The sequence below is a fragment of the Anser cygnoides genome, chromosome 1 (genome assembly GCF_040182565.1).
Source record: "Anser cygnoides isolate HZ-2024a breed goose chromosome 1, Taihu_goose_T2T_genome, whole genome shotgun sequence".
In the NCBI taxonomy this organism is placed as follows: domain Eukaryota; kingdom Metazoa; phylum Chordata; class Aves; order Anseriformes; family Anatidae; genus Anser; species Anser cygnoides.
The window spans coordinates 197,275,528-197,303,480 of NC_089873.1; the positions used below are offsets into that span (position 1 = coordinate 197,275,528).

The 27,953-nt window shown below is 38.9% G+C and overlaps 1 protein-coding gene across 1 annotated transcript; it reads left to right on the top strand.

The window, feature by feature from the left end:
• Window positions 1–2,359: 2,359 nt before the first annotated feature.
• Window positions 2,360–10,084, top strand: LOC106034120 (collagenase 3-like). Its single transcript, XM_013178057.3, has 10 exons — window positions 2,360–2,526; window positions 2,624–2,865; window positions 3,920–4,068; window positions 4,167–4,292; window positions 5,168–5,329; window positions 5,962–6,079; window positions 6,623–6,756; window positions 7,115–7,274; window positions 8,039–8,142; window positions 8,791–10,084. The coding sequence occupies exons 1-10, from the start codon at window positions 2,404–2,406 to the stop codon at window positions 8,889–8,891; spliced, it is 1,419 nt and encodes a 472-aa protein (XP_013033511.2). The 5' UTR covers window positions 2,360–2,403; the 3' UTR covers window positions 8,892–10,084.
• The last annotated feature ends 17,869 nt before the right edge of the window (window positions 10,085–27,953 follow it).

Sequence of the window (27,953 nt, forward strand, 5' to 3'; positions counted from 1 at the left end):
AGCAATAACTTGAATATCTTACATTGCCCAAGACTGGCAGGCTTTGAAGTTGCCATATGTCCTTGCCAACTTTAAAATCTCCACTTCCTAGAAAAGGCTTTAGGGTCAATGCACTAAGGTAACAGAGAGCAAATTCAGGGTTCTGTACTTAGTTCTCAGCTCTGTCAAAGTCTTTTTGACTGCCCTTAAAGAAAAAAAAAAATCACACACTACGTCTGTGATGTTTTTTCTGAAAAGGGGGAACAGTGCTGATTTTCACTGCCACTTCAGTATGCTTGTTTGCACAGTGCTTTGTCAGTGTCTCTTCATTTTGTGTACAGGGAACAAACAAAATCTGTGCCTCTATATGGGCCTCTTGCCACTAGTGTACTATAAATAGCAATAGAAATAAAATGTGCAAGAAAACATATTGGATCATGTATATTTGCATGGCGAAGGCTCCCAAGGGAATCAACCAAATGTGCAGAAAACACAGTTCAGCAACAGTGCATACACAGAATACTCATTACACTTTCTTTGAGAAATCAATTTCTGTCTTACAATTTTTGTTTACTCTGTGCAACCAAATAATTATAGACTCCTCACATTTTTCACTTTAAATGTATCTAATCACATGCAGAATCTGTTCAAAACAATGGGCTGTGATTTTGCTTTTTTCATTGTCTTATAATAGCTTAAGGCCCAGCTTTATGCATCTCTTCTTACACAAATCTAAAAATAAATTGTTTTCAGAAATGTTGCCTTTTTTTCCAGTTAGCTAACCTATATTTATTAACGTAATCCTGAAAACACTTAGGAATAATTTGGGATTATTCTGTCATAAAAAACAATGGACTGATCACATTTTTACAGTAGCAATTAGCTTCTAAATTAAATTCTCTTATTTCAGAAGCAAAGGTCCCAATGTCACAACTGACAAAGAGAAGTTGGATAAAGGTAAAACACTTTTTGTTAAACTTGGCAAAGTGCAATGATATACAAATGCTGGTATACAATTATTCTCCCTTAGGTGCACGAAAGCTCATTTCAGGGAATTTGGAAATCACAAGAATTTTAACTGTGCAGTTTAAAGTTTTTCATTTTATTTACAGATTTCTGAGATATGTTTGGTACTGTTCTGCAGAACAGTGATGCTCACAACTTCGCAAAGTCTCAGGAAATAGTTCCTAATGCTGTTTGAGTAACAGATTGAGCTTTTTCACAGCGAGCTACACTGATTTTTATTTGTTTCCTGTTTTGTCAACAAGGCAACATCAATTGCAGGGTAGTGTGTACCAGAAAGTGTTTACCAATGTCTACAGAAAGCTGCTTGAGGATTTCCATGCCAGAATAGCCTCCACAAAAGAGGAGAGTGAATTCAGGTGGAACAGGACCTCCACTTGGCATCCACGCTCATGGGCACGTGTTGCGATACAAGTCTTAGCAGCAGCTAAGGTTGGAGTGACCCTGGGGAGACAGTAGTCATCAATGAACCTTCAACATAGTAATGCCCATGTATGTCATAATGCCAGATTTATACTATTTTCCACCTCGTAACTCAAAATCACATATTTCTGTCATTCTAGACACACAGATTCATTGCCTGCCTATAGCTGTTAGGTTGTCTCTCTCAGAGAAGTAGCTTTCTCATTGATCTACAGCTGTAGAATGTAGAATTTACTTCTCATGAAGTAAATTAAATTCATGTTTTTAAGGAAGACAGATTGTATGAACTTTACATGACCTGCTTTACTACTAATCAAAAACACTTTTAAATATTCAAAGCTTTTTCCTGGTGTTTAACATTTCTGATATTTTTTTTCCTCAAGCTGTAAATTAGTTTGAAAGATAGACAGGAAGTCACTTTAAGGATCCCTGAAGTATAATTAGTATTAATGCTTTAGAATTATATTTCCTTACAGAAACAAGGAAATGTGGTGTCATATTATAAACTCCATGATGTTACTTCTCATCAGCCAAAGCAGCATTTATTTAAAATATAACTGCCTCTGTATAACTACTGAAAAGTTGCAGAATTTGCTTAAAAATTTGTAAAACTCTTCTATTTTTTATCAAATAGTAGAATAGTAGCAATCACTCCAGCAGAGAGGAGAAATAAGCCAGTGTAAGTTATTGCAAAATAATCAAAAAGTGATGTTTTCTTCTGCCCATTTATTCCCACAACCCATGTAAATTCTGAGACTGTGTTTATATGAAGATACTGTTTCAGAGACCTCAGTGGGACAACAGATGCCTAAACCACAGCATCGGGGAGGAAAGAAAAAGTAGTTGTCTAAGCATGTTTACTTTCAGTGACAAGGAAGTTCTAACTTGTCCCTAAGTGGTGACTCACTGGGGTAGGACTATAAAAGTAAAGGTAACTGCTCTCTAAAACATCAGGGCTTCAGACTTCACAAATCCAACATGATGCAGTCAAGGCTTTCAGCTGTCTTCTTTTTCTTGTTGGGTTTGTCATTTTGTCTGACAATTCCTATTCCTCTTGAAGATAGCCATGAATTCACAGAGGAAGACCTTCAGTTTGCAGAGGTACAGTATAAAATAATTAATTTGCATTTTTTATAAATACTTTTGTAGTTACAGCTGTTTGGAAATCAGGCTTATTACTTTTTTTTTACCTTCTTAGCGCTACCTCAGGACTCACTATGATCTCCGTCTGAATCCCACTGGCATAATGAAGAAGAGTGCCAACACAGTGGCATCTAAACTTCGAGAAATGCAGGCTTTTTTTGGCTTGGAGGTGACAGGAAAATTAGATGAAGAAACATATGAGCTCATGCGGAAACCAAGATGTGGTGTCCCAGATGTGGGAGAATATAACTTTTTCCCTAGAAAACTCAAGTGGTCAAAAACAAATTTGACATACAGGTAAATGCATGGCATTTTGAATGTTATTACTGTTCCTTCTTTCCATGTAGCTTGTTCCATAGGTTGCTCAGTACATGAAGTTGATGGGAGAAGAGTGTGTTCAAGTTTGACAAAATTTAAGTTGCAGTTTATAGTCTTTACAGCCCTACTTTTGGAAAGGTCCCCTAGAACCACCATACGGTCTGAGGAAGTAAATACAAATATTTTTTTTTATTGGACTTTTTCATGTAGGAAAGCCAATGTGGTGTAAGCCACTCACTCCTGAGCTGGCCTCCATATAAACACTCTGGGCACATCCATGGTTCCAAATGAAAGAGGGGTAGGGACTGAGCTTGCAGAACTTAATCGTTAGGTTGGCTCTGTTTTGGACCAGGCTTGTTGTGTGCTCCACCTAGGTCTGTCCTGGACAAATCTGCTCAAGAGGGGTTATCCCAAAGCAGTGTGCATGCAAAACAGTCCGTGTAATGTGGCTGTGAGACATGGGACTGATCCTTGTTCCTCTTCCATTTCACAGCCCAGTTGTAGATATCTTTGCTTGGTTAGATGAGTCCCTCACTACACCATGTCCTCGGGCAGTTGGCCCTGGGTAGCAGATTCCAAATATAAAATCACTGAACTCTTTCAGAAATACCAGTCCAGTATCTGGTAATAATTACTTTAATACTGGTGATTCAAGACTACAGAAAGTTCTTTGGTTCATGTTTGTTCCTCCAGGAAGTGAGAGTCCTGAAATATTTTATATGGCATTAAAATAGTTTTAAGTTAGTGATATGGTTTGACTTGATGCCAATCTGTCATTTTCTAAATCCTCTGGTGCATATAAAATTTATTATAGAAAGCTGTTGGATCATTTCACATGTCTCTGAATAACTGCAATGGAAATGGTTATTTTTATTTCTTGGAGTATTGTATGCTGCTGGCTCTTTGGTTTTAGATAAGAACAAAGGGCAGAAACAAGCAAAACTTTTTAATAAGGTGTACAGTCAGATAAAAATGTATTACACAGTTGCTTCAATCTACACAATTTAACTTGAGATATTAATCTTCTTGATAGAATTATGAATTACACATCAGATCTGAGACGTGCGGAAGTAGACAGAGCTTTCAAAAAAGCATTCAAAGTCTGGTCTGATGTGACACCACTTAACTTCACCAGAATACGAAGTGGCATAGCTGATATCATGATCTCCTTTGGTACTAAAGGTAACACACAACAAATTCTTTTTCATTACAGTTATATTGCTGCCAATTTGATAAGATGCAATATAATTGATTTCATTGGTTTGAATGTTGTTGTATAGAACACGGCGACTTTTACCCCTTTGATGGACCCTCTGGATTACTGGCTCATGCCTTCCCCCCTGGTCCAGACTATGGAGGAGATGCCCATTTTGATGATGATGAAACTTGGTCAGATGATTCTAGAGGTAACAGAGGTTCCTGAGATTATTTCTGACAGTGATAGATGGATAATTTCTACCTTTTGATGTTTGTAAATGGTTTGTTTTTTCTGTTTTCCTGTTTTTTAACCAGTATGTTCACTGTCTATTCATAGGAAGCTGGGTTTAATCCCCAGTCATAAATGGGAGTATAACATATGCCTACAATAAGTTTTCAGATTTACAAATCGTAAGTGGAGTGGTTTAAAAAACAAACAAACAAACAAAAAAAAAACCATGTACAAGCTATTCTGTCAGGTAGACATTTCACTCTGCTCAAAGGCAGCTAGTTGGGAATGATCTTCCTAAAACTTGCAAAAAAGCATATACTTAGCTCAGCTGCAAGTCAGCTACTTATATCTAATTCGAAAATTCTTCATCTTGCCTATTCAGGAGAGAGCTTTGAGCTTTAATAGAACAAAACATTTTTTTTTTTTCGATAGTGTTATTTTACCTTCCTGGCATCAAAGCTAATTGATGCAGTACCAAAACCAACACAGGCTCTCCATTGGAGGTGAATTCCCAACAAATATTTTCTTGACTTTAGTGGGACTAAGACTTCACTGTAGATCTTCCCAGTGTTGCTAAGAAATTTCAAGGAACCTAAAGCTGCCTACAGAACACCGTTGTCAAATAAGATTTAGCTTGAAGAACAACTATGAGATAGTGAACTGATTGAGCCCTTATTAAAACAAAACTTATAGTCACTGGAAAAAGACGATCAGTTATACATCACTTTTCCATTTCTCCAATTATCTCCTTCATTATCCCACGTTAAAGCACAGTGTTAATGTTAATTGAGTAGTTAAGTCCACTTTGGTTATCCAGGGTTATAAATTTTCTTTCATTGGGGTTTGTTATAGGGTATAATTTGTTTCTTGTTGCTGCCCATGAATTTGGTCATTCACTGGGACTTGAACACTCCAGAGACCCTGGAGCTCTGATGTTTCCAATTTACACATATACTGGAAAAACTGGTTTTGTGCTTCCTGATGATGATGTGCAAGGGATCCAAGAGCTCTATGGTAAGTCTGTATAATATATATATTTCTGGTGTCATTATAACCTGTTACAGATGCACTGCACTGTTTCTAAAGAGCTGCAGATGCTCACTAGCAACAGTCATGACTGATTAAGCCCTAATCACTGAATTCTTGGCAACCAATCTTTAGGAATAGAATTCTTTAGGAGCAGAAGATGCTCAGATTTAATAGTTCAGCGGAAAAAGAAATAACATTGAAGTAACTTTTCAGTGGACTGCTGCTAGCTCTTTCATGTGGTGAGGGGCTCGTAGATTCTTTTGACCTTTTTACCACATAAGAGAAGGTGAAACGAGGAGAAGTAGAAAGGAGAAACAAATATTCATTTTTCAATGTTCCATCATGGAAAGAATAAAACTTTTAGGGGACCTTCAAAACTTAGGATAAAGAAGGAAGCAAGTCCATTTAATATCTTTGCAGCACAGCTGAACTACAAAGGCCATTAACATATTTGGCTAAAGGAGAGAAGGAGAAAACTGTTTTCCCCAATATAAATGGTTTGCTCATTATGGTTGTATTCATCATGATTTTTGGGAACTCTTCCATGTCCTATTTAATATTATGATCCAGGAAAAGGGAAAGAAAGTTTTTAAACCTATCATACTACATGATTCCAGGTGCTGGAGACAGAGATCCGAACCCAAAACATCCTAAAACACCAGAGAAATGTGATCCAGAATTATCACTTGATGCAATAACAGAACTTCGTGGAGAAATGCTGGTCTTCAAGGACAGGTAATGAGATTGCTATATGATGGATTGTTGGTACTTGATAAAATTTGAGCAAGAGAAAGAGACGTTTCAGTTTTTCACTAAAGATTTGAATAAGCATAAATTAAAAAAAAAATCCCAAATCTACATAGATGCCTATAAGAAGTTACATAATATCTTTTTAGGCAGGATTTATAATGCAGTTACAGACTTGACTGCCCAATGATGTGAAGTGAAGCTGATGCAGCTGAAGGCTGACCCCATTTTTACAGAGTTTTCATTTCACAGGACTTTCTTCAATATGCAAAAATTTACTAACATTTATCTGAATGAAGTTGTACTTTGAAGATTCACCTTTGTCTTTTGAAATGATAACAGTACGTGAATGACAGAATTGGTCTGCAGTCTGATGACTGAGGAAAGTCTTACCACGGCCTCTATGTATTGAAAATTGTATGTTGTGAAAAATGTCATTCTCCATTAATTCATTTTTAGTATAGAACATCGAGGATACTGCTATTTTGTAGTCTGACACTAAAAATGCAATATTTTCTTTTTCTGAGCTAGGTTTTTCTGGCGACTGCACCCTCAGATGGTTGATGCAGAACTGGTTTTAATTAAATCATTTTGGCCAGAGCTTCCAAACAAAATAGATGCAGCTTATGAAAACCCCATTAAAGATCTTGTCTTCATGTTTAAAGGTGAGTTTTTTATTCTACTGTATGTAGAAAATATATATATATCTAGTCAAGTTCAGTAAATGATCAAGAGGTAATCGATGGAAGAACATAACATTCTATCTTCCTTGTTCAAAAGACAACCTATGAATGCTGGCTTCACCCCATGCAAACTTACACAACCTTCAGTAAGTTAGCACATGTACACAAGATCAGATGCCTAGGATTAAATTTAGCATAAATAGTTTAATACACACAGAGTACATGGCCTAAGAATCTGTTAGTTTTATGAAAATAAGGACCCTGGCATCCTCATTTTATCCTTCTCTCAAAGCTGAGCCTTTTTACAAAAGACTAATACATACTTTGTTCTTATTTTCAGGAAAGAAAGTCTGGGCTATGAATGGCTATGACATAGTTGAAGGCTTTCCTAAAAAGATATATGAAATGGGATTCCCAAAAGAAATGAAAAGAATAGATGCAGTTGTCCATATTAAAGACACTGGCAAGACTCTCTTTTTTACTGGAAATAAGTACTGGAGGTAAGCTGCAGACAGTGGTGCTTTTTTTCAGCATCCTTAGTCATAACCTGTCCAGAATATTCAAAAAATCAGTTGGGGGGGTTCAAACCAGGCACTCAGGCTCAGATGTTGCCAGTGTGTGGTTTTCATGGGTGCAACAGCTGTGTAGAATAGAAGTCTTGCATGCACATTCATGATATAAATATGCAGTCACAGCCTGTAAAAGCTAGAAAACTGAAAGAAAGGAGAGAAGAACAAATTGCCCTGATGCAGGAGAGTCTGGATGTCTCCTAGATAAAATTCCTATCTTGCTTCCTAGAGTCACTTGTGTGGCACAAGCTGGATATTAGTGCTGGTCTGTGAGAGCAAGAAATCTATCTTACCCTAGGATGGCCATTTTTTCCTGGCCAGAAATGGGGTTGACAGCCAGGTCATTTGTATAATCAAGAAAGATGTCACCATCCCTTCCCAGAACCTGTGTGTTAAGCAGCCTTAGGGTAGGCTTGCAGCGCTGATATGTCCAAATACCATCACCTCCCTATAGTATGTAGCTTATATACTTCTGAAAATGTAACTTTACTGGTTTTGTGATTATTGGGATTGTACTTCTGGTGTAAGGGTGCCCTGGTTATTACACTGAGTTTCATTAGTGCACTAGACATAAGGTACCCAATGGCTGCTGGCTACTCTTGATGTGGATAAATTCAATGCATACAAAGGGCACACACCAAATCTAAGGCTGTCTAAATCCTCTGAATTTTTATTTTCTTTTATGTTTAATGTAGTTATGATGAAGAGACAGAGGTGATGGAAGCAGGCTACCCCAGACTGATAGAGGAAGAATTTGCAGGAATTGGTGATCGAGTGGATGCAGTCTATCACAGAAATGGTATATAGCCCAATTAACAAAGCTTTATTACAATTAGTTGTGGCTGAAACCTGAGATTAACAACCTGTGGGAAATTCTGTCATTTGTAATTTCAATTTATTTATTTATTTATTTATTTATTTTGACATCAGCACTTCTGTTCTTGCCTGAATCAATTTTCTGATCTCAGTTGCACTCTGGCAAAGATGCTCTTATAAACTGTGGAGATGTGTATTTGAGAATCCAAAGGAGACCTTGCTAAGAGAACCTAAGCGATATGCATAATACAAATGCATCATAATGTTTCTATTTCTTCAAATCCAGATCATTCATAGCCAGTTTTTCCAGGAGTGTTTCCAAGTCAGAGACTTAAAACCAGGGTTTTCCTGTTAATGTTTTACTAAGAAAATGTTATATAATAATAAAACACAGAACTTGACACTAGGTTAAGATATTATTTATTTTAAAAAACTGATCCAGATCATACAAATGGAATGAAGACTCTCAAAAATTTAGCTCAACATTTTAAACACTAAAATATTGCATTTTTACTAAAATATTGTAAGAGTTATTAAACATTAAGACAAAACAGGTAATTTTATTTTGAAGGAAAATTTTAATATAACAGATTTTTCAGGGTTAATTCATTTTAATTTTCTTTTTTCTTAGGTTACCTCTACCTCTTCAATGGATCTTTGCAATTTGAATACAGCATCTGGAGCAAAAGAATTGTCCGTGTCCTGCACACTAACTCCATATTTTGGTGCTGATTACAGTTGAATGACATGTTACAGGCTGCAGAGCAGCTTGTAGTACATGGAAGTAATAATATGGGCATATAGGTTTATTAGAGGAAAGCAAGGTTCTGTGAATATGCACTGGATACCTAGAAACAAATGTATACTGTATATATGGAACTCTATAGCTGTATGTCAGTCTGGAACTGAATTAACTTAACAGGAAAGAAGAAGAAATGATAAGCATTTCAAGGGGCATTACACCATTTAAAGTTTGTCTCTCATTAAAGTGAGATGCTGGATACATCCTCCATGATCATAAGCACTACTAATTTCCAGTAATCTATGCATGTCTAGCATCTTCTCAGAATCTTCTAGCAATTCCGAAGACATCGAGTTGATAATCCCTGGAGTGTTTCTTTTTAAAACTAACCCTCCTGCTCTTTGTAAAATTATTTTTCAAGTACTGGGGATTCAGACATGTAATGAATGAGTCAGGACTGCATGGTGATGCCATCAGCAGCATAACACTAGGTTGCAACACTAAAGTTAGAAAATTCAAAGTTATTTGAATGGGAACATCCCCCTAGAAATAGATGCCCATATGATATTTGGAAGAAGCTGCAGGTATAGAAATATTGAGGTGTCATCTCAAAGCAGACTGAAGAGCAGGAAAAGGGAACAGTATTCCCTACAGAAATCATCAGTTAGTATGGCACTGGGGAAAATAGAAAGTAGTGATACCAAGAGAATCGCACAGGTTGAAACCTTTCATGAATCTACATCTGGCAACAAAGCCCATGTTTTCAGCTGGTGTAAACTGAAGTAGTTCAAATGATAATTATAGAAGTTATGCCTATCTGTGCCAGCAGAGAACCTGAACATTCAAGTTAAAATATTCAAAATAATACTGAAAGGGTGTCAAACATGAAAAATGTTTATAATATTAAAAACGAATATATCAATTGTTTCAGTACCATGTAAGCTTTGGGGGGGGGTGTGTGTTTTGTTTTGTTTTTCAATGCAAATGATGTGGGACTGTGGTGATTTCTCAGTTTAAAAAGTAGTATTAAAGAAACGGGAGGAATAAAATGAAATTGTGAAAGGATTTCAGTTAAGATATCCTACACTGTATGTTATAAAACAAGACAGTGTTATTGGATAAAAGAAATCAAGAAGCTTAACCTGTGCATTTTATTCATTAAAATTTTTGCTTCTACTTAAAACTCTGTTGTTTTTTATCTGTGATTTTTTTTAATTTTATAGAAAAGAGGAGCAGAGAAAAAGTCATTAAAAGAGAAACTATAAAAGAACCACTGAATTCACAGAATAAGAACTAAGTTGAAATTAGTCCTTATCAATAGAGAAAGTAGCACAAATGATAACAAAATACTATGAAAATCAGTTCCACACTAGCTTGAAGTCTAAACTTTAATAACGAATTCAATCTAACTACCTTGTCCTCTTCTTCCTCCTTAAAACCAAACCCCAAATCAGTCAGTCAGCCAGCCCACCAAGCAAAGCCCATCAATGCTGAATGTTTTTTAAATAGGCATAAATTGCCAGGTTTACCAAGCAACAGGCTAGGTGAGTTTAATTTTGTAATTTATGCCACATAAATAGTAGAATCAAAGAATGGCTTGGGTCAGAAAGAGCTTTAAAGATCATCTCATTCCAATACCCCTGCCATGGGCAGGGACACCTCCCACCAGATCAGCTTGCCCAAAGCCTCATCCACCCTGGTCTTGAACACCTCCACGGACAGGACATCCACAACTTCTCTGGGCAACCTCTTTCAGTGTCTCACCACCCTCACAGTATAGAATTTCCTCCTAACCTCTAACCTAAATCTCTCCTCTTTTAGTTTAAAACCATCCCCCCTTGCACTAACAGTGTCTGCCTGAGCAAAAATTGCTCCCCATCTATTTTATAAGCCCCCTTTAAGTATTGAAAAGATGCAATGAGGCCTTCTCTTCTTCAAGCTGAACATCCTCTGCTGTCTCAGTCTTTCTTCATAGGAGAGGTGCTCCATGGTCAGATGAGGGAGCTTAACAGATTTAGTGGTCTATTCTGACTGTAAAACTGGAATTAATCAATGTCAGACCTTAAAATATTTAAAGGAAATGTAAGTAAATAGAGATGAAGAAAAAGCTTTACAAATGGAAAAACTTGCACTAAAATCAAAGTCCTATTATTTGACATAATGTTGATAAAGCTGCTAGAAAAAAAGAAAGAAATAGAAAAAAAGAAAAAATCTCTGCATAATAAACAGAAAATCATTCATTTATATATCAAAAACATTTTTGATAGACATCAGATAGACGTCATTTGAGTGAATGATGTTTGACATTGGATTGCAGTTTAGTTTGAAGTTTCATTGCAGTCTGCAGTGAAATAAAGATCTGGAGGTTTAACCTTAGCCCTTGTTATTTTTGTTATAAAGACTTGGTGGAAAATTATGTCAAAATAGTAAAGAGAGACCAGTTGATTCTGACTGCTCTGAGCTTCAGAGGTCTGACCTGAGCCTCACTTGAGCAGGGATTGCAAAATGCACAGGGAAGCAAGGAGACATTGATTACTATCAATCATATCTATGTAAATTTCTGAACATTTGGCAGCAGTAAAAGGTACTACTTAGGAAGCTGGACCTTCCAGAAACTTCAGCATGAACATATCCAGCTGCTCCCCAGCCCAAACAGTCAGATTCCTGTTTGCTGCTTGGCTGACTGGAAGCAGTCTTCGGCACCAGTCCAAACACGGCTCCAGCTCATGCATCTGCATCCCCAGTGAGAGACGCACAGCCCTGCGGTTAGCTCTACCTCAGATGAGAAAAATACCAGCCTGTCAGTTCCTGGCATTTTGTTAAAAAAAAAAAAAAAAAGGAAAAAAAAATGCTTGTGCTGTGGAAGTGGAAAGCTGAGGTCAGAGCCAGATGGGCCCTGACACTGCACAGTCAGCCAGAAAGGAAAACTCAGCATGGGACTTGGTGCCTTTGGACCTGCTGCCATCTCATGAGGAAAACATTGCGCAAGTCCATGGTGAGAGCACTGAATGCACACTGATGAGATGCTGTGGTCTTAAGGGGTATTGACCAAGACCATCAGGTATTGAAAAGAATTGAGTCCCTTACTTGAGAACTTGACTGAACTCTCTGCCTTCCCTGAGCTGTCGTGAGTGAGGAAAGGACCACAAGAGGCTGAGACAGCTGTGTCCCGGGCTGTAATACAAGCAGAATTAATAGCTTCCTGCCAGATTGCCAGTTTTATGTGGGACTACACAAATCCACCTAATAGCACAGGAAGAGTTGTTAATTAATATGTCTTTTATATTGGTCCCGTTTCTGCTAAGAATGATCATTTGGAGGGGAAGAAAGGGTAATGAAGAGAATGAAATCTGTCAGGTGCTCCTCAGGACCAGTTTCTGTGCTGGTTAAGTGATCCTGAAGAAGGAGGATGGAGAGGATGTCACTCAGAAGAGAGACAAAAGTGAGCAGATGTCATTTAGACTTTTCAAAGTGAGAAACTAGGCATCTGTCCACTGAGTTAAATAATACATTAGAAAGGCAACAAACACTCAGCTACTAGCTGAGGAACTGGAGAAGAAATTCAATTTTAGTGTGAAAATGTTTTATTTTTGGTATAATCTCCAGAAACCTGTTTCAAGGACACTAGGTGGCAGTGATAACTTTGCTCTGTAGAGGACCAGCACAGAAACCCTCAGCCATAGGGGGCGAGACCAAAAATAATACTGTGGGCAAGGAAGCTGCAGCCAATTATGTCAAATTCTTACAGTAGATGAAGATACCAAACAAACATCACCAAAAAGTAGAATTAAATGCTTATATTGTGTTGAAATGTGGATCTCTGAGGAATAAATTAGGACACTAAAATATTTAGGAAACTTCTAGATATATAGACTGTAAAGACCACTAATTTTTTAATCTATTGATAATTCTCTTTCAACATCAATGCAAAATACTTAAAATAGTGTATTCCATGGATAGTCCTCAGAATAACACAATCCCTTAGTTTAACTTCATTAATTGGAAAAAACACACACGGACACAGATTTGTAATCCAGCTCCTTGGGAACATGAGAACCTCTCGGCTACAACTTGGTTTCTGAAAAAAAATGGCACTGCTGAATATGGAAGCAAGGCAAAAGCAGAGGAAAACATCAGTTGCAAAGAACTCATGTAAAATTGTAAAAATACAAAAAAATAAAAATCTGTTATATCAAGTATGTGATCATATCTGCTTGAAAGAACTAAGGAGAATTGATAGACAGCTTTTCTCAGTCATTCTGAATTAGTATTTCCAGGCTTGTGAATATTTGACAGAGAATATGATCATGATCTCTGAATCCCTAATACTGCCAAGATCATTAAGAGTACTGAGCATTTAAAGCTAGACAGAAATTGATTTTTGTATCCTGAAAATATTTTTGAGATTTTCAGACACTTTGCTGTTTCCACTGGAAAGAAAAACAAGAAATTTTGAAACTTTTAATCAAAAACAAAATTAAACTAAACATAAAGAGATTCCAGTGTTTATCCTCTGGAATAATCTGTAGCTATATCATCAGTCAGAATACTTACGGGGTTTGGATGGAACAATGTACTGTTTCAGTTTTTTTCTCAGCCTGATTTATAAGAAGGTCTGGACCTCAATCTTCAATCTTCTAAATGAAAAGAACTGCACATTCACTTATTTGTGGTTTTTTTCTGTCTGTCCTGAAGGAGATGTTTCCTTTTCACAAAGATACAATTAAACAGCACTCTCTGGAAAGACTGACTGCCCACTGATTAGAAAGCTCAGGGACCAAGCCCTCATGTCAATCAGCATTCTTGGTTTTGTGCAAAGTAGTATGCCTACACGCACTGTGGGTCCACACCAATTCGGGGGTTTGATGATTCTGCTGTTTCTGGGGGAAAACAGCATTTCCAGATCGGACCTCACCAGTTCTCTTCAGCATAGTGTAGGGTGTTCAAAACTCACAGAGGCTGCGTTCTAAACTGGGATCTTCCCCATTCCCACCCAACATAGTTGTTCTGTGGTTGGCACATCCTTTTTACTCACAGACTTTCAGTTACGTACTACAGTATGAATTTCCAGCCAATGCTGTTTCAGGAGTATCTCTCACACTGGCTGTGGCTGCCTTTACAACATCCTTTGTCTCCTGTGCATTGTGCTATGGAGTGTGCTGTCTGCCCCTCTCTGTCTTCCTCATAATAAAAGGTTGAGGGAGCATTTTCCTCCAAGAAATATCTTTCCAGGCAGCAGAAAACCAGGTATTGTTTTCTTATTTATATGTTACATAATAAATATCCTACTGGCATAGTAACAAACTGTGATGCAGTTCTGTGTGTATCTGAGTGAGCCCCTCAAGTTATATCTTTACTTTTGGCATGGACTACACTGGGGTCCTACTGTGAAGTGATAGGATTGGCTTATGGAATAGTGTCCTCAGAATGGTCATGTCCACACTGTCTCTGCTGGACCTCACGTGGTCCTGTTCTGCTCTTAAAAGAAGAAAATGTCCTTTTTATATCTGCATGAGTTGTGTCATCTGATCTATTCTAGAAGACTATATGTCTTCACAGGAAATAAAATGACCTTAAGAGTCTGCATTGCTCAGAGGAACCTGGGTAGTTTGTCAGGAACTGGCTGGGTCAGAAGGGTCTGGAGTTCACAGTGTCCTTCCTACACATCTAGCCAATAAGTACTTTCAAACTTAGCTTAGGCTGTCACCAAAGTCATGTCCCCAACTATGCCCCAATCTGAGAAGGTAAATAGTTTGGGAAATGTAAATGCGTGCTACACAAGAATGGCCCTGCACTAACCTAGCAAATACCAGGGACAGTGAATACGTTTGGAAGGAGGGCTTTATTTTTGGGGGGTGCTTTTACACGTGCTGTTCATTGGTGTCCCGTGAGTGGCTCATGTTGACATCCCAGAGTCTAAGGCAGGAAGGACACAGGTGACTAGTTTTGGCAAGTGGATTCAATTGAGTTGGTGGAGGAATCAAGATAATTTAGACAGGCCCCAGCAGCCAAGGCATATCATACATATACATTAAATGCACATTTCCACCCTGTCTGTTTCCAGATAGATCAGAAGATAAAGTTCTTCTTGACCATGGTCCCTGCTGCTGGCAAGGACATGGAGGTGCAGGAAGAGCTCTTCATTAGGTGGCCAACTTAGGATTACTCATTACTCACAAAAAGAGCAGTAGTATTTTAATATTAGCAGTAAAGTTTAGTTATTATCAGGGTTGAAATGAATATCATTTGATGCATGCTTCTTGTATTCTGACTACTGCTTCAGGAAAGGACTTGGCTCCAAAATGTTTCTCTCCTTCCACACCAGCCAGAGAATTGTCTTTCTGTAGACTTTCACCACTGGCTGTGATTCTGTGAATTCTCGAGCTCAGTTGATTCTGTCCTGGACCTGCAGAGTACCTCAAATAAAAGAAGGTACACAGGCTTTGGAGCAGGTATCACAGAAATGTTGCAGAAGTCTTCAGACATGCTGTGAAGCCTTGGTCACACAGTACTGAGGAGGAGATATTGCCACTCACAGAGATCATGCCTGAGAAATTTGAAACCAGATATCTAACCCGATGCAGGCCTGCAGGTTCTGATACAGCATGTCTTGGCCATAGAAAGCTGGTAATTCACAAATATCACCCCCAGTCCAAATCAGCTGTTCTTTTGCTATAGTACATGAGTGGATGGTGGCCAATAAATCATGCAGAGCTACATGATGGGGTCAAAGACATCAGTGGTGAAGAGAAACTGGAGTAAGAAAAATGCCAAGAAGAATTTGGTCACGGCAGGCTGAAAGGATCAATAGAATAGGATGTCATGTTTGAGGGCACCCTAAGAAGACCTCAGTACTGTTACCCCTGGACAATCAGATGATTCCTGCAGTTCAACAGGGAACTGCCCAATGAAGTGACTCACTGGGGCAGTGAGGATGTGGCCAAGCAACCGGAATAACCAAGCTGTTTCCATGGTAAAATGTATGGTCCCCTTCCAGCTACATGCTTTGATCTAATAATATCAGTCTATTACTTTAGACCCTGCAGTCAAAGTCATAAAGAAAATCTTTATTTTTATGGTTCTGACAGAGCCTAGACACAAGGTAGTGAATTAGTTTGTGCCCCAAAGTCCACTGCAGAAACATAGCTGATGGCTTGACAGGGTGCTAACACCTTTAGGCTTTAACTGGGCCATTGGTCACTTTAAGAAACTCAGCTGGATGCCCAGTTTCAGTCTGTCCATGGTTTTAGTACTGGGAGATTTAATCCACATCTCCCGGGATACCCATGACAAAGCAAGAAAATCAATGTGCATTTCTTGGCAATACGCTGGTGTCCTTTCATGGCAGTGCACTTTTCCTACTTCACTAAGTCAATAGTTTTCAGTTTTCAAATTCCAACCACAAATGAGTCCAGCTGCAGTTTCCTGGAATCCTCTGTGGAACTTTTCTCATGGAAAATTTGTGTGTGTCACACTAATCATTTTTGCAAAAAAAAAAATTATTTACATAATGCTTTGGGAATATTTTTGTAATTTCAGTGTGTAAGTTCTGCTCCAAAATCATAGAATCATTAGGGTTGGAAAAGACCTTCAAGATTATCTGGCCCAACCGTCACAATACTACCAATGGCACCCACTAAACCATGTCCCTAAGCACCATGTCCAACCTTTCCTTGAACACCCCCAGGGACAAAGGGAAAGCTTCAATGTGATCAATCAAAAAAATAGCTTATTTATGAGAATAGATTTCCAACTGAGGTCAATTCCAAATTAAGAGAAACAACATTAAATGAGGCTGTAATATGCAGCACAGAAGTGTCCTGTGTGAAATTTTGTTGGAAATCCTGGTGCAAATTCACTTCATCCATGAGGAAAAGATGGAATCTCAGTATATTGGGTAAATCAAATGCAACCAGCTCTATCTACAGTGACACTAAAGAATGAAATGACAGGGTAATAATATAACAGGGAGAGGTGCAACTTCTGGAGGTATAACATCCAGAAGGACCTTGACAGGCTTGAGAGGTGGGCCCATGCAAACCCCAAGAAGGTTAACAAGACCAAGTACAGAGTTCTGCACCTGGGTTGGGGCAATCCTAAACACGAATACAGGCTGGGTGGAGAATGGATTAAGAGAAGCCCTAAGGAGAAGGACCTGGGGGTGCTGGTGGATAGGAAGCTCATCATGAACAGACAAGGTGCTCTTGCAGCCCAGAAAGCCAGCTGTATCCTAGGCTGTAACAAAAGCAACATGGCCAGCAAGTGAGGGATGTGATTCTCCCCATCTTCTCCCATGAGTACTGTATGAGCTCTAGGGCCCCTAACATAAGAAAGACATGGACCTGTTGGAGCAAGTCTGGAGGAGGGCCAAAAAGATGATCAGAAGGCAGGAACACCTCTCCTATCAAGGCAGGCTAAGAGACCTGGGGCTGTTCAGCCTGGAGAAGAGAAGGCTCCAGGGAGACCTTATAGCAGCCTTCTGGTACCTAAAAGGGGCCTAGAAGAAAGATGGACAGGGACTCTTTATCATGAATTGTTGGTACAGGACAAAGAGTAATGTTTTTAAATAAAAGAGAGTAGATTTAGACTAGATATAAGGAAGAAATTCTTTACTGTGAGGGTGGTGAGGCCCTGGAACAGGTTGCCCAGAGAAGCTGTGGATGCCCCATCCCTGGAGGTGCCCAAGGCCAGGCTGGATGGGGCTTTGAGCAACCTGGTGTGGTAGGAGGCGTCCCTGCCCATGGCAGGAGGGTTGGAACCAGATAGTCTTCAAGGTCCCTTCTGACCCAAACTGTTCTATGATCATATCATTTTATGATTTTATGATTCTATGATTAACAGTAGAATCACAATGTGGTGGGAAACACAAAGGAAGTGATAACACTAGTTTATGTATAATTACTTAACTTCTAAAGCTGTTATGAGCATCTAAAGTGTGAGAATGAAGAAATAAAGAATTGCTAAAGAGACTTGCTAGGATTTGAACCAAAATTCAATTAAGTTAACAGAAATCTCATCATTGATTTCAATTCACTTTGGTTCAGGAAGCAATTGCCCAGAAAACAGTTGCTTTGCAAGCTCTATTCTGGAGACTTATTCCTTCTGCACAAGCAGTTCTAAGAATAATAATTTAGATAAAACGTTAACATAAGTGAGTTTTGTTGGATGAGCACCTGACTCTGGTGCCATTCAAATATTTCTACCAGATGAAAGCAGAAGCCTTTTGGCAGCTTTCTGCTGGGTGCCAAGCAGGAAGCACACAGCTCAGGGCTTTACATTCGGGAATTTTCCCAAATTATGTTCATGGGACTTAGAGTATGAGTTACACACTATGAAACTGAGTCACTTGATGTGCAAAGTAAATATCGGATGTGGGCTTACTGCCCCTGCGTGAGGCTGCACAAGCGTCAACTCCAGAGGGAAAATACTTGTAGAAAGCTCAGGCTCACATACACACATACTACTGTGCATGCAGCCTTAAATAAACACTGGAAATGTTATTTTTTATGGATCTTCTTGCTCCTTTCACAGCTCTCTGCATTGGATTTTTCATGGCACTCCAAGGAATGACTTGCATAATGTTGCTGCGTGTTTAAAGTGTGAAGTTTCTACTTGGATCTAATGATTCCAGTTGCAGAACATCAGAATTACTCAGCCGTCCAAATCAGACGCCCTTTCAGATGATCTTATTTCTCTCTGTCCTTAATGGAAGTGAGGACTAAACAAAATGCCATCATGGACTATTTCAAGAGTTTTTGCTCAGAAGAAGAATGTCTGCTCAGATCCTGTTTGTTGATTTTTACACGACTTTTCTTTAGTTCTGTCTTGCATAGATACAGATGTTCTTAATATCTGCATTCTCACTTGGATCTCAGATTTAAAATAATACAGTGAGCCCCAGAGTTTTTGTTGTTTGGTTGGTTGTTTTTTGTTGTTTTTTTTTTTATTGATTTATTTTGTACTCTTTTTGAAAGAGTACTTCCCCATTATCTAATTTTAAACTATTGTCTTATTTCACTGAACGTCATCATTGTTATATTAAGAAAAAATGAATAAGAGCACCTTGTTGCTTCTCTATATGTCTTTGGCAGATCTCCTATTTGTTGTAATTGTAAAACTGATGAGACAATTTTCTGTCCTTTGATGTGAACATCTTTCTGAATTCTTCTGACAGTTTTGGCAGACTTATCCTTGCTATGTGCTTAGCAAGTCTGTATGACCAGAGCTAGACACAATATTCAGGTCAAAGTGAATCGGGCCATTGTGTTTCTAGCATTATCTTCAATCTCATTGTCTAAAGTTCATAGCCTTATTGTTTATATACAGGTGTGTATTTTAAGAGGTTTATTTAACTGTTGTTATCAGATAAACCATCTAGTAAGAGAAGACAAGCCAAGGGAACACAAACTTAAAAATTCATCCAAAATAACAGACAAATAAGCAGGAGCCAAGGACATCATCTGTGTTGCTTCAGTGATTAACTATCTGCAATTCACCATTTTCTGTGTGTTTATTAAAGATCAGAGATTTGTGTAAGCTACTCAAAAAGATAATAATTAAATGAAATAAACTGAAAATTCAGTATGGGTCAACACTAAGTACCAACAATGAATCACAAAAAAAGTCCATCCATCCTGTTATAATGGAACAACTCAGGTTCCGCTACAGGACTACAGTAATAGATAGATATTAGCATTAGACTATGTCAGGGACATGTATGAAACCACAGGTTGTTTTACCTCCTCTGATGTAATACAAACTGTGGATTAACTCCTGACAGGGTACTTAGAGCTCAATTTATTGTGCCAATCTTATAACTGGTTTTAGGGAGTAAGTTAAAAAAAAAAAAAAGAAAAAAGAAATTCAGCGTGCAAATCCATTTTTCAGAGGTAAAGGATTTGGGTAAACAGCTCTGCTTTATGTCAGGGTACAAGACTAACGATTGTGTGAAGTACAAACTTTGGGGTGCAAAACAGGAACAAACAGAGACCTCAGGAAAGGGGAAGGTTGTTATTACCAGTAAACTCCATCAGTGCTGCTGTCCTTAAAAGGGAGGATGCATAAAAACAAGCCTTCCAGGAGCAAAAACTGTCAAGACAACTTTGATAAATGTGAGAGACAAACAGATATGACCGTATGCGGAAATACAGGGGTGGATTAAATCACCCATCAGTGCAGATCTATCTGCAAGGTTGTGGAGCCGTAATTCCACCCACTTTCCTCTTGATCTTACAACAACCACGGCTGTGTAGGTGTCACAGATGATTTTAGGCTCAGAATGGGTAGGCTAGGTTTTGGTATAACCAAGACAATTGTCAAGTATTTCCAATAATGTAACTTGTTACTGAAAATAGTGCACATGTAAATTATCTATTTTAAAAGCACTGCAATGACATAAGTAACCTCACTTCCTCTGTGTTTGATGACTAAACAACAACATGCTGCATGTCTACCTAGTCAAGATAGAAACTGCAATCCTATATGATATGAGACTTACTGTATCACTAATTACTCACATTGAGAATGACAAAAAGGTATTCTCAGTTCTTCTGAAATACTGGGAGAAACACAGAGGCAGGCTTTAAGGGGTCAAAGAAAGGGTCATGCTTTCTATTTTGGCACAGGCATGCTGTTGCTTGCAGACCAGATAAGAGCAGTTTTTATAACTCCAATCTGGGATAAGGAGCAATTCCTCCTCCAAAGAGTTTGTGCTCCAGGTAGATACAATGCATGGTGGTACAACCGTGGTCATGTGTGAGAAGAATCCTACCATGCAGGTGCCAGAGCCCTTCCAAGGTTTGTTAATTTTCCCCATGTTTCGTGACATTTTGGTGGCTGGAGAACAGCTAGGCAGCATGACAAACAAAGAGAGAAGGACCGGCGTAAAAGGGGCCTGAAAAGTAGCAAGGAAGGGAAGAAAGTGAGAGATGGGCAGGGGAGGTGCAAAGTATAGCTGGAGCAATTGTCACAAACTACTCCTGGACTGTGGAGCTGGTCTGTGCTGTAACTCAGAGGGGAAACACTGAAGGAGGTCCTTTGCCACCTCGTTTCCTTCTTTAGGAACTGAAGTGTGGGGGAGATAGTTTGTGCCTGACCTGATTCCCATAGGGAAATGAAATGGAGCCAGGGAGCACACTCGGGCCTGTGAGCTGGGAAGTGCTCCCAGATCCCATTGCCTAGCCCTAGGGAAGGTGTTTAAGTGCCCTGAATTTATTGGAGGTGACATTAAATGGCATAGCTTAACATTGTATCTTCAAACTTTCATGCTATCCATGCTTGGTAATGCAGTGATTGTTGGGTTTTGCTTTTTTTTTTTTTTTTTTTTTTTAAATTAGATTTTGGTCTATACTGGGTATTTTTATAAGAAAATATCAGGCTTACGCACCACTCCAGACAGACAGAAGACTTCCAAGCCTGCCTGTTTATTCACTCAGGACTGTTTGCATTTTTTCAGAATCAAGCTGAACTCTTCCTCTCTTCCAGTTTGAAGATTCAGAGGAAGAAGGATGGGTTATTTTTATGTAAACAGTAAACATTTTCCATGAGTTGTTTTACAAAATCCTGCATTCCTGTCTTAATAAAAGAAGAGATTTACTGGAATTTAGTGTTATGTTTGAAGTGAAATATCTTTTAGCAAGGAATTTCTGTTGCTACTCAGCACAAGTAATATTGAGGGACCTCTCCACAAGATTGATAAAGAAGCAGCTTCGGGTTATCAAATTGTCTTCCTTCCTTCCCATTACCATAATAAGACAGCAAAGAGAGAATACACGTCAGTGATGGAGTGACAATGCCACAGATGTGTGGTCACAGGCAGAGTCACTGCACTTATTCCCACATCTTTTAATGACACAAAAGCTCTGCATTTCTAAAGCATCCGGAACTATGTTTAAGAGGTAGCTAAGTGATTTTAAGTAGTCTAGCTACACATTTAAATGTCAGCTGCATTTGCAAAGCTCCCAGCTAACTCTGTAAATCCACAAGTCACGTGATATTTCTGACGCTGAGCATGGCCAGAACTGCATAAGAGGTCAGAGATGCAACCAGCTCACTGCATGTTAGGAAACAGCAGTTACACTACACGTTCCTCAAGCTAATTGTCTCAGTCACCCCATGTGGTAGTTGTGGTCTAAATAAGTCAGTCCCCAGAGAAAAATCCTTGAAGGCTGATGAAGAGGCAAAAACATTTGTCTCTCCTGATTTATGTTAGATCACTTATGCAGAATAAAAAACATACAGGTTCAAAATCCTTTTTTTTTTTTTTCTTTTTTTTTTTTCTAAGAGATCTGAACACCTTCTACCTAATTCATAGAATGATCTGTAATCAGATTTCTGACCAGAATCAGACCAGATTTCTGAATTTATCGTAAATACATTTGCTTGGGACCTTCCATTGAAACTGTTCTTGTATAAATAACTGTATTAAGCCAGCAAGAAGATAATGTTAGTAATAGCCTAGGTTTAGGGGGATCACCCGGCAGCAGGGGACTGTGGGCCCATTCTTAGTTGCACTGAACATATTCAAATTCAGAACATTTTTCTGGGGAGACCTGAGAAAGTGACTTTCCTCAGGTAAGATTTCCAGTTACTTCTGATACTGATGATCATCATAAGCCACTGGCTTTTGTTTTGTTTCATTTTGTTTTGTTTTTATTGGGAATATCCAGTGTTTAGTGTGTGGGTGTAGTATTTGTCTAGAATGATCCAGTTGACTAGTCTGCTTCCTCACTTTGAATCATTAGATATTTCCATCAAGCAGCTTGCACAGATTTAATTTTATTTTGTCTCTCAGGTCCCTGCCTCAGCCCACAACCTCTTCTCATTTGCTGTGTCAGACATTCAGATGGTGTGGAATAAATAACTGAGACCTGGAGGGCCTCTCCACACCCAGCAAAGAACAAACGTGCAGGGCTACAGTGTGCTATGTGACAGGAAATCGTGCTTGCTAGGACTTGCATGAAGATTAATATAGTTTGATTTAGTGTTGAAAGACCAACTCTAATCCTCAGCCCATTAGTGTATTTATGTGAGATTTCTGTAGCCATGTGTGGTGGTTTTACTCAGGTGGGCAGCTGAGATCCACCACAACTCCTCCCTCAGTCCCCCTCATTAAAGGGAAAGGGAAGAAAATACTATGGAAAGGGCTCAAAGGTTGAGATAAGGACAGGGAGATCTCTCAACGATTATCACGATGGGCAAAACAGACTCAGCGTAGGGAGATTAGTAAAATTATTGCCTATTACTAACAAGCTAGAGAAGTGAGAAACAAAGGAAAGAAACTAAAAAAGCCTTCCCCCCATCCACCCTCTTCCATCTCCTCCCCCCTGAGCGGTGCAGGGGAACGGGGAATGGGGGCTGCTGTCAATCTATAGCGCTTCGTCTCCGCCGCTCCCTCACGGTCCCTCTCTGTCCCTGCTCCCCGTGGGGTCCCTCCCACGGGATGCCGTCCTTCCCGAACTGAGCCTGGGGGGCTGCCCACAGGCTGCAGCTCTTCCAGAACTGCTCCCACACGGCTCCGTACCACGGGGTCCATCTGTCAGGAGCAAACTGCTCTAGCACACATTTAAGCATCACATTTTATTCTTATCTCCATACCTCACAGTCCCAGAGCCTTGAAATCTTTCATGTTGTTCAATTTCAAAGTGTCTAGAATTCAAGTATTACCCAGTGTAAAACACCTTGCAGGCAAGGAGATACAAGTGTCCTGGGACTTTATCAAACATTTCTTGGATACAGTCTTGCCCCCAAAACACCTGACAGTGAACAGATTATAACATGTGATGGCAGGTGATTGAACAGATGAGACTCATTTCTTGGAACGAATGATTGCAAAACAGAATTTATTCAATGAAAGCAAACCTTCAAGGCTGTGAAAGCACAGACCCAGAAAACAACATGCACTTACATAAAAAATTGCTTCAGTAAACCAGAAGAAATGCTTTCATGGTATTACAGAAAAAGAAATAAAATAATTAAGGTATATAACAGAAATAACAAATCTGTTTGTGCTGCAGAACTACAAGATAAATTGTAAAACTCTTTTTTACTTACTTAACTGCGAGACAGAAATGGCAGAGGCAGCACACCAGAGTAATTATTTTTTTATTAACAGTCAATAATTCTTCTGTCCCCATAATCAGTTCCAAATTAATGCATTTTCTCTTCTATGAATTCATTGAAACAGAGAGTTCACTTAAAGTCAAATAATGGAGACATCATGTACCTTGTTTTAATTTGAGCTTAAGGAAGAGGAGTTGATCAAAGCTACAATTACACCCAGATTAGAAATGAATACACAATCACATTTCTAGGGAATAAGATAGGTCTGATGATAAAGAATCTATGTGGATACTAGCTGGGCTGTACCAAGAGAATAGGCAGTATAGATACAGCATAAACTCTTCCTATATATTGTTAACCCACGTAAACTTTTGAATTAGTGGGAACTAGTGAAGACAGCTCCTATCATTTTATATCATACTGGCCCCACAGCTTGTCTGAATGCAGCCTTTTTCACCTACAGCACAGAAAACAAAAATCATTTCATGGCCAAATGTGTAAAGAAAGTCAAAGTTTTGTTCGTTACTAAAGGTGGCTGGCTGCTCCAAATAAGAATAACAAACTGAGGTACTTAAGTATTATCCAAAATGTAAGACCATTCCATTTCATAAACTAACTCTGACTTACGTTACTTAAGGACCTGTGGTTGTTTTTCAGTCCTGGTCTCTTTCTGTCTTATACTGGAGTGTTCCTGGAGTTCTGCAGTCTATCCAGTTATCTCCACTGATCATCAGATTTCTTTATCTAGGCTTATTTTTCCATGTATCCCCTTCTGAGCAGGGTGAGGATCCAGCCATAACAGAGACACAGTGCAGAGGCTATCAGAGGCTAGCATGATCTACTGATCTGGGCTCCCCGGTACAAAAAAGACAGGGCTCTCCTGGAAAGAGTCCAGAGGAGGGCAACAAAGATGATACGGGGCCTGGAGCATCTCCCCTATGAGGAAAGGCTGAGAGACCTGATTGTGTTCAGCCTTGAGAATAGAAGACTGAGAGGGGATCTTGTTAATGTTTATAAATAACTTAAGTGTGGGAGACAGAGGGATTTGACCAACCTCTTTTCAGTGGTTTGTGGGGACAGGACAAGGGGTAATGGCCACAGAATGGATCACAGGAAGTTCCACACCAACATGTGAAAGAACTTCTTCACAGTGAGGGTGACGGAGCACTGGGACAGGCTGCCCAGGGAGGTTGTGGGGTCTCCTTCTCTGGAGATATTCAAGGGCCGTCTGGACGCCTACCTGGGCAACCTGCTCTAGGGAACCTGCTTTGGCAGGGGGGTTGGACCTGATGATCTCTTGAGGTCCCTTCCAACCCCTACAATTCTGTGATTATGTGATTCTGTGAACACTAAAGCACCTTCCTTTGCCACCAAATGCATTGCGTCATTTGTAACCAAAGGAAATTGTGGGATGAAATTGAGTGCAGAGATGACACAGGACTGAATAATTAGCATAGTGCAAGCAGTGGTGGCTGTGAGCAGCAGTGGCTTGGGAAAACAGTAATGGTGAGCACATTTCATGTGTTTTGTATTAGCAGCAGTGACAGACTGCACTAATAAATCTCCACATTTTGCACTAGTAAATCTTAATCTAGATATAATAATAGGAACTAATGATTTTCATTTTATTGATGCTTATGGAGCCACTTTTTGTAATTGCATTTAATCAGGACTTCAGTTCTTGCTCTCTTGCCTGTGTAGAACACCATATAGATGTCTCTTTAAGAGATTTGTCAAGGCTCGTAACTCAGAGTCTTTTCAAAAGCAGTTTTGGAAAGTTAAAAGAATAGTGGTTTTTTGCTGCTTATTTTGAAATTTTTTAAGTGACTTCATTGACAAAACTATTAAAGGAAAACACAAGTTAAAGAAATTGGTGGTTTTTTTTTCACTTCCTTAATGAGATCAGTAACTGCAAGCTCCTATTACACCTGCAACAAGGTGACTCCTCACATCTTCATGTTCCTGCCTGTTAAAGGCATTACAGAGACTCTGAATCAGGTTTCAGGCTATAGAATTTCGGCCTATAGGTTATCCCTGAATAGGATTTCAGCTTAAGACCCTCCTTGTCAGCCCATCCAGGTGTCACCCTCCAGCTCTGTCTCTGCTCTGCACTGTGGGTGGGTCCCATCCTGCTAGAACTCCCACCTTTCTTCAAGGGCTCTGCTCTCCTTCCTTGTCCTCTGCCTCCTGTTATCTGCTGCAAGCCCTGGGTAAAGCTGTCCTCCCACCAGAACGCTAGCAGACATTTGCATAATTGCAAATTTCTCATAAGAAACTTCCCAAAGAAAGTGTCACTATGAGTTACAAACCGAGTCTTCTGCGCAGCTGCAAAGCACAGTACAGGCTGACTTAGATCTATTGATTGTCTAGTTCTCTGCATTAGCATCTTCACAAAAACATAGATAGGCTCATCTGTTAAAGGCAAGTCAGTCTGGCAGCATCAATAGCCAGTTTCCCACATAGCTCTTTAAATATATCTAGATTGCATATATGATAACATATGTATGTTAGGCTCTGTTAAGATTTGGCACCCAGGCAGGCACTCCACACTGCATACAAGTAAATTCACACTTAAAGCCTGATTGTTGCAGCAGTGCAAAATATTATTGTGTCGCTAACTTTTACAGAGTGACTAATTTAGCCTGTGGATGTTGATCAAATAGGGATTGGCAGTTGCAATGAAATCTACTCCTGCTATAATGCTTGTTCTCACCGAAAAGCAAATGATAGGTATACCAGCATTTTGAATGAAAATCAATATTTTTAAGGCATTTTTATTAAAAGTAACAAAAATATCTAAAATTTTATGATAGTCATATCAGACTTTTTGTAACATGGTATAGTTAAAAAATGTACATAGTCGATGCATATAACTATGTTGAAGATATGTTAGAGGACTTTTTAAATTCTGTGCTTTATCTGTGACTTTGATACTACAATTGATTTTTGCATTTTTCTGCTTTGTAAAAAGCTGAAATAATGAGGAATAATAACTGGAATGAAAGTTAAATTCAATTGTTTTAGATATTTTTAGAGGCATATGCATAAATGAGTGAGAAGCTAGCCTGATCTGGAGAGGAGAAACTGAAATAAGACCAAAGACTACCATTGGAAAAAGCCCCAGAAATAACATACATTTTAGACAAATGCCTTAGGACCTCTAGGCTGGGACTAATTTGTACCTGACTTTAGTCATCCAAAGGTGAAATTGTCTGTGCCTTCTGCATAGACAAGGGAGATAAATTTATGTATCCAGAAGTGCAGTATATGTATTCAGCCCATCCAAACATAAGTAAATGGACGATAAAATTAGATGAACCTAATAAGCAAAATGAAAAATGAAGATATTCATTTCCTCATGCATAGCCCTAAGTTTTCTAATCTATACAGAATAAAACTTACTGCTCATTTTTTAACATGCTTGTCTAGAAGACAGAGAACTTTCTGGGAATGAGAGCTACATCACAGACCATACAATATTTTAGCCATCACTTCTAGTATGCAGTATCTGACTGGATGCCTGTAAGGATACTGAATTCTCTGTTACTCAAAGGAAGAGATAATGACCCAAGGATTCAGAAGAGACTGTAAAAAATAGATTCAAAATATAAGCTAGATAGGAGTGGTATGGCTTACTGCATCGCGTTTTTCATAAGTTTGTTAGCTGCGGTCTTTGCTTTTTTTCTTATCTTTAACACAAAGAATTCAACTCTCTGGTGTGTTTTCTAAGTGGAGTGACTTGTACACAAGTTCTGTTCTCACAAGCACAAAAGACAGACAAACATACTGTACAGGTGTCGTGGAAGATTTCTAGAACTCAAAAACATATTTTGTGTTGTTCCATATCTGTTACATTGGGAAATCTCAATACTGACAGATAATGAAAGTATCTTTTTGTCAAGGTGTTGAAGCAGTATTAGAAGGATTATGACTGAGGAATCATATCAGTCTCCTGACAGTCTTTGATTTTGATTTTTGTAGTTTCCCTCTAT

Coding starts and splice junctions, on each gene's coding strand:
- LOC106034120 (XM_013178057.3), top strand. CDS start 2,404: ATGATGCAGTCAAGGCTTTCAGCTGTCTTCTTTTTCTTGTTGGGTTTG. Junction 4,069..4,166: donor GATCTCCTTTGGTACTAAAG/GTAACACACAAC, acceptor GTTGTTGTATAG/AACACGGCGACTTTTACCCC. Junction 6,080..6,622: donor ATGCTGGTCTTCAAGGACAG/GTAATGAGATTG, acceptor TTTCTGAGCTAG/GTTTTTCTGGCGACTGCACC.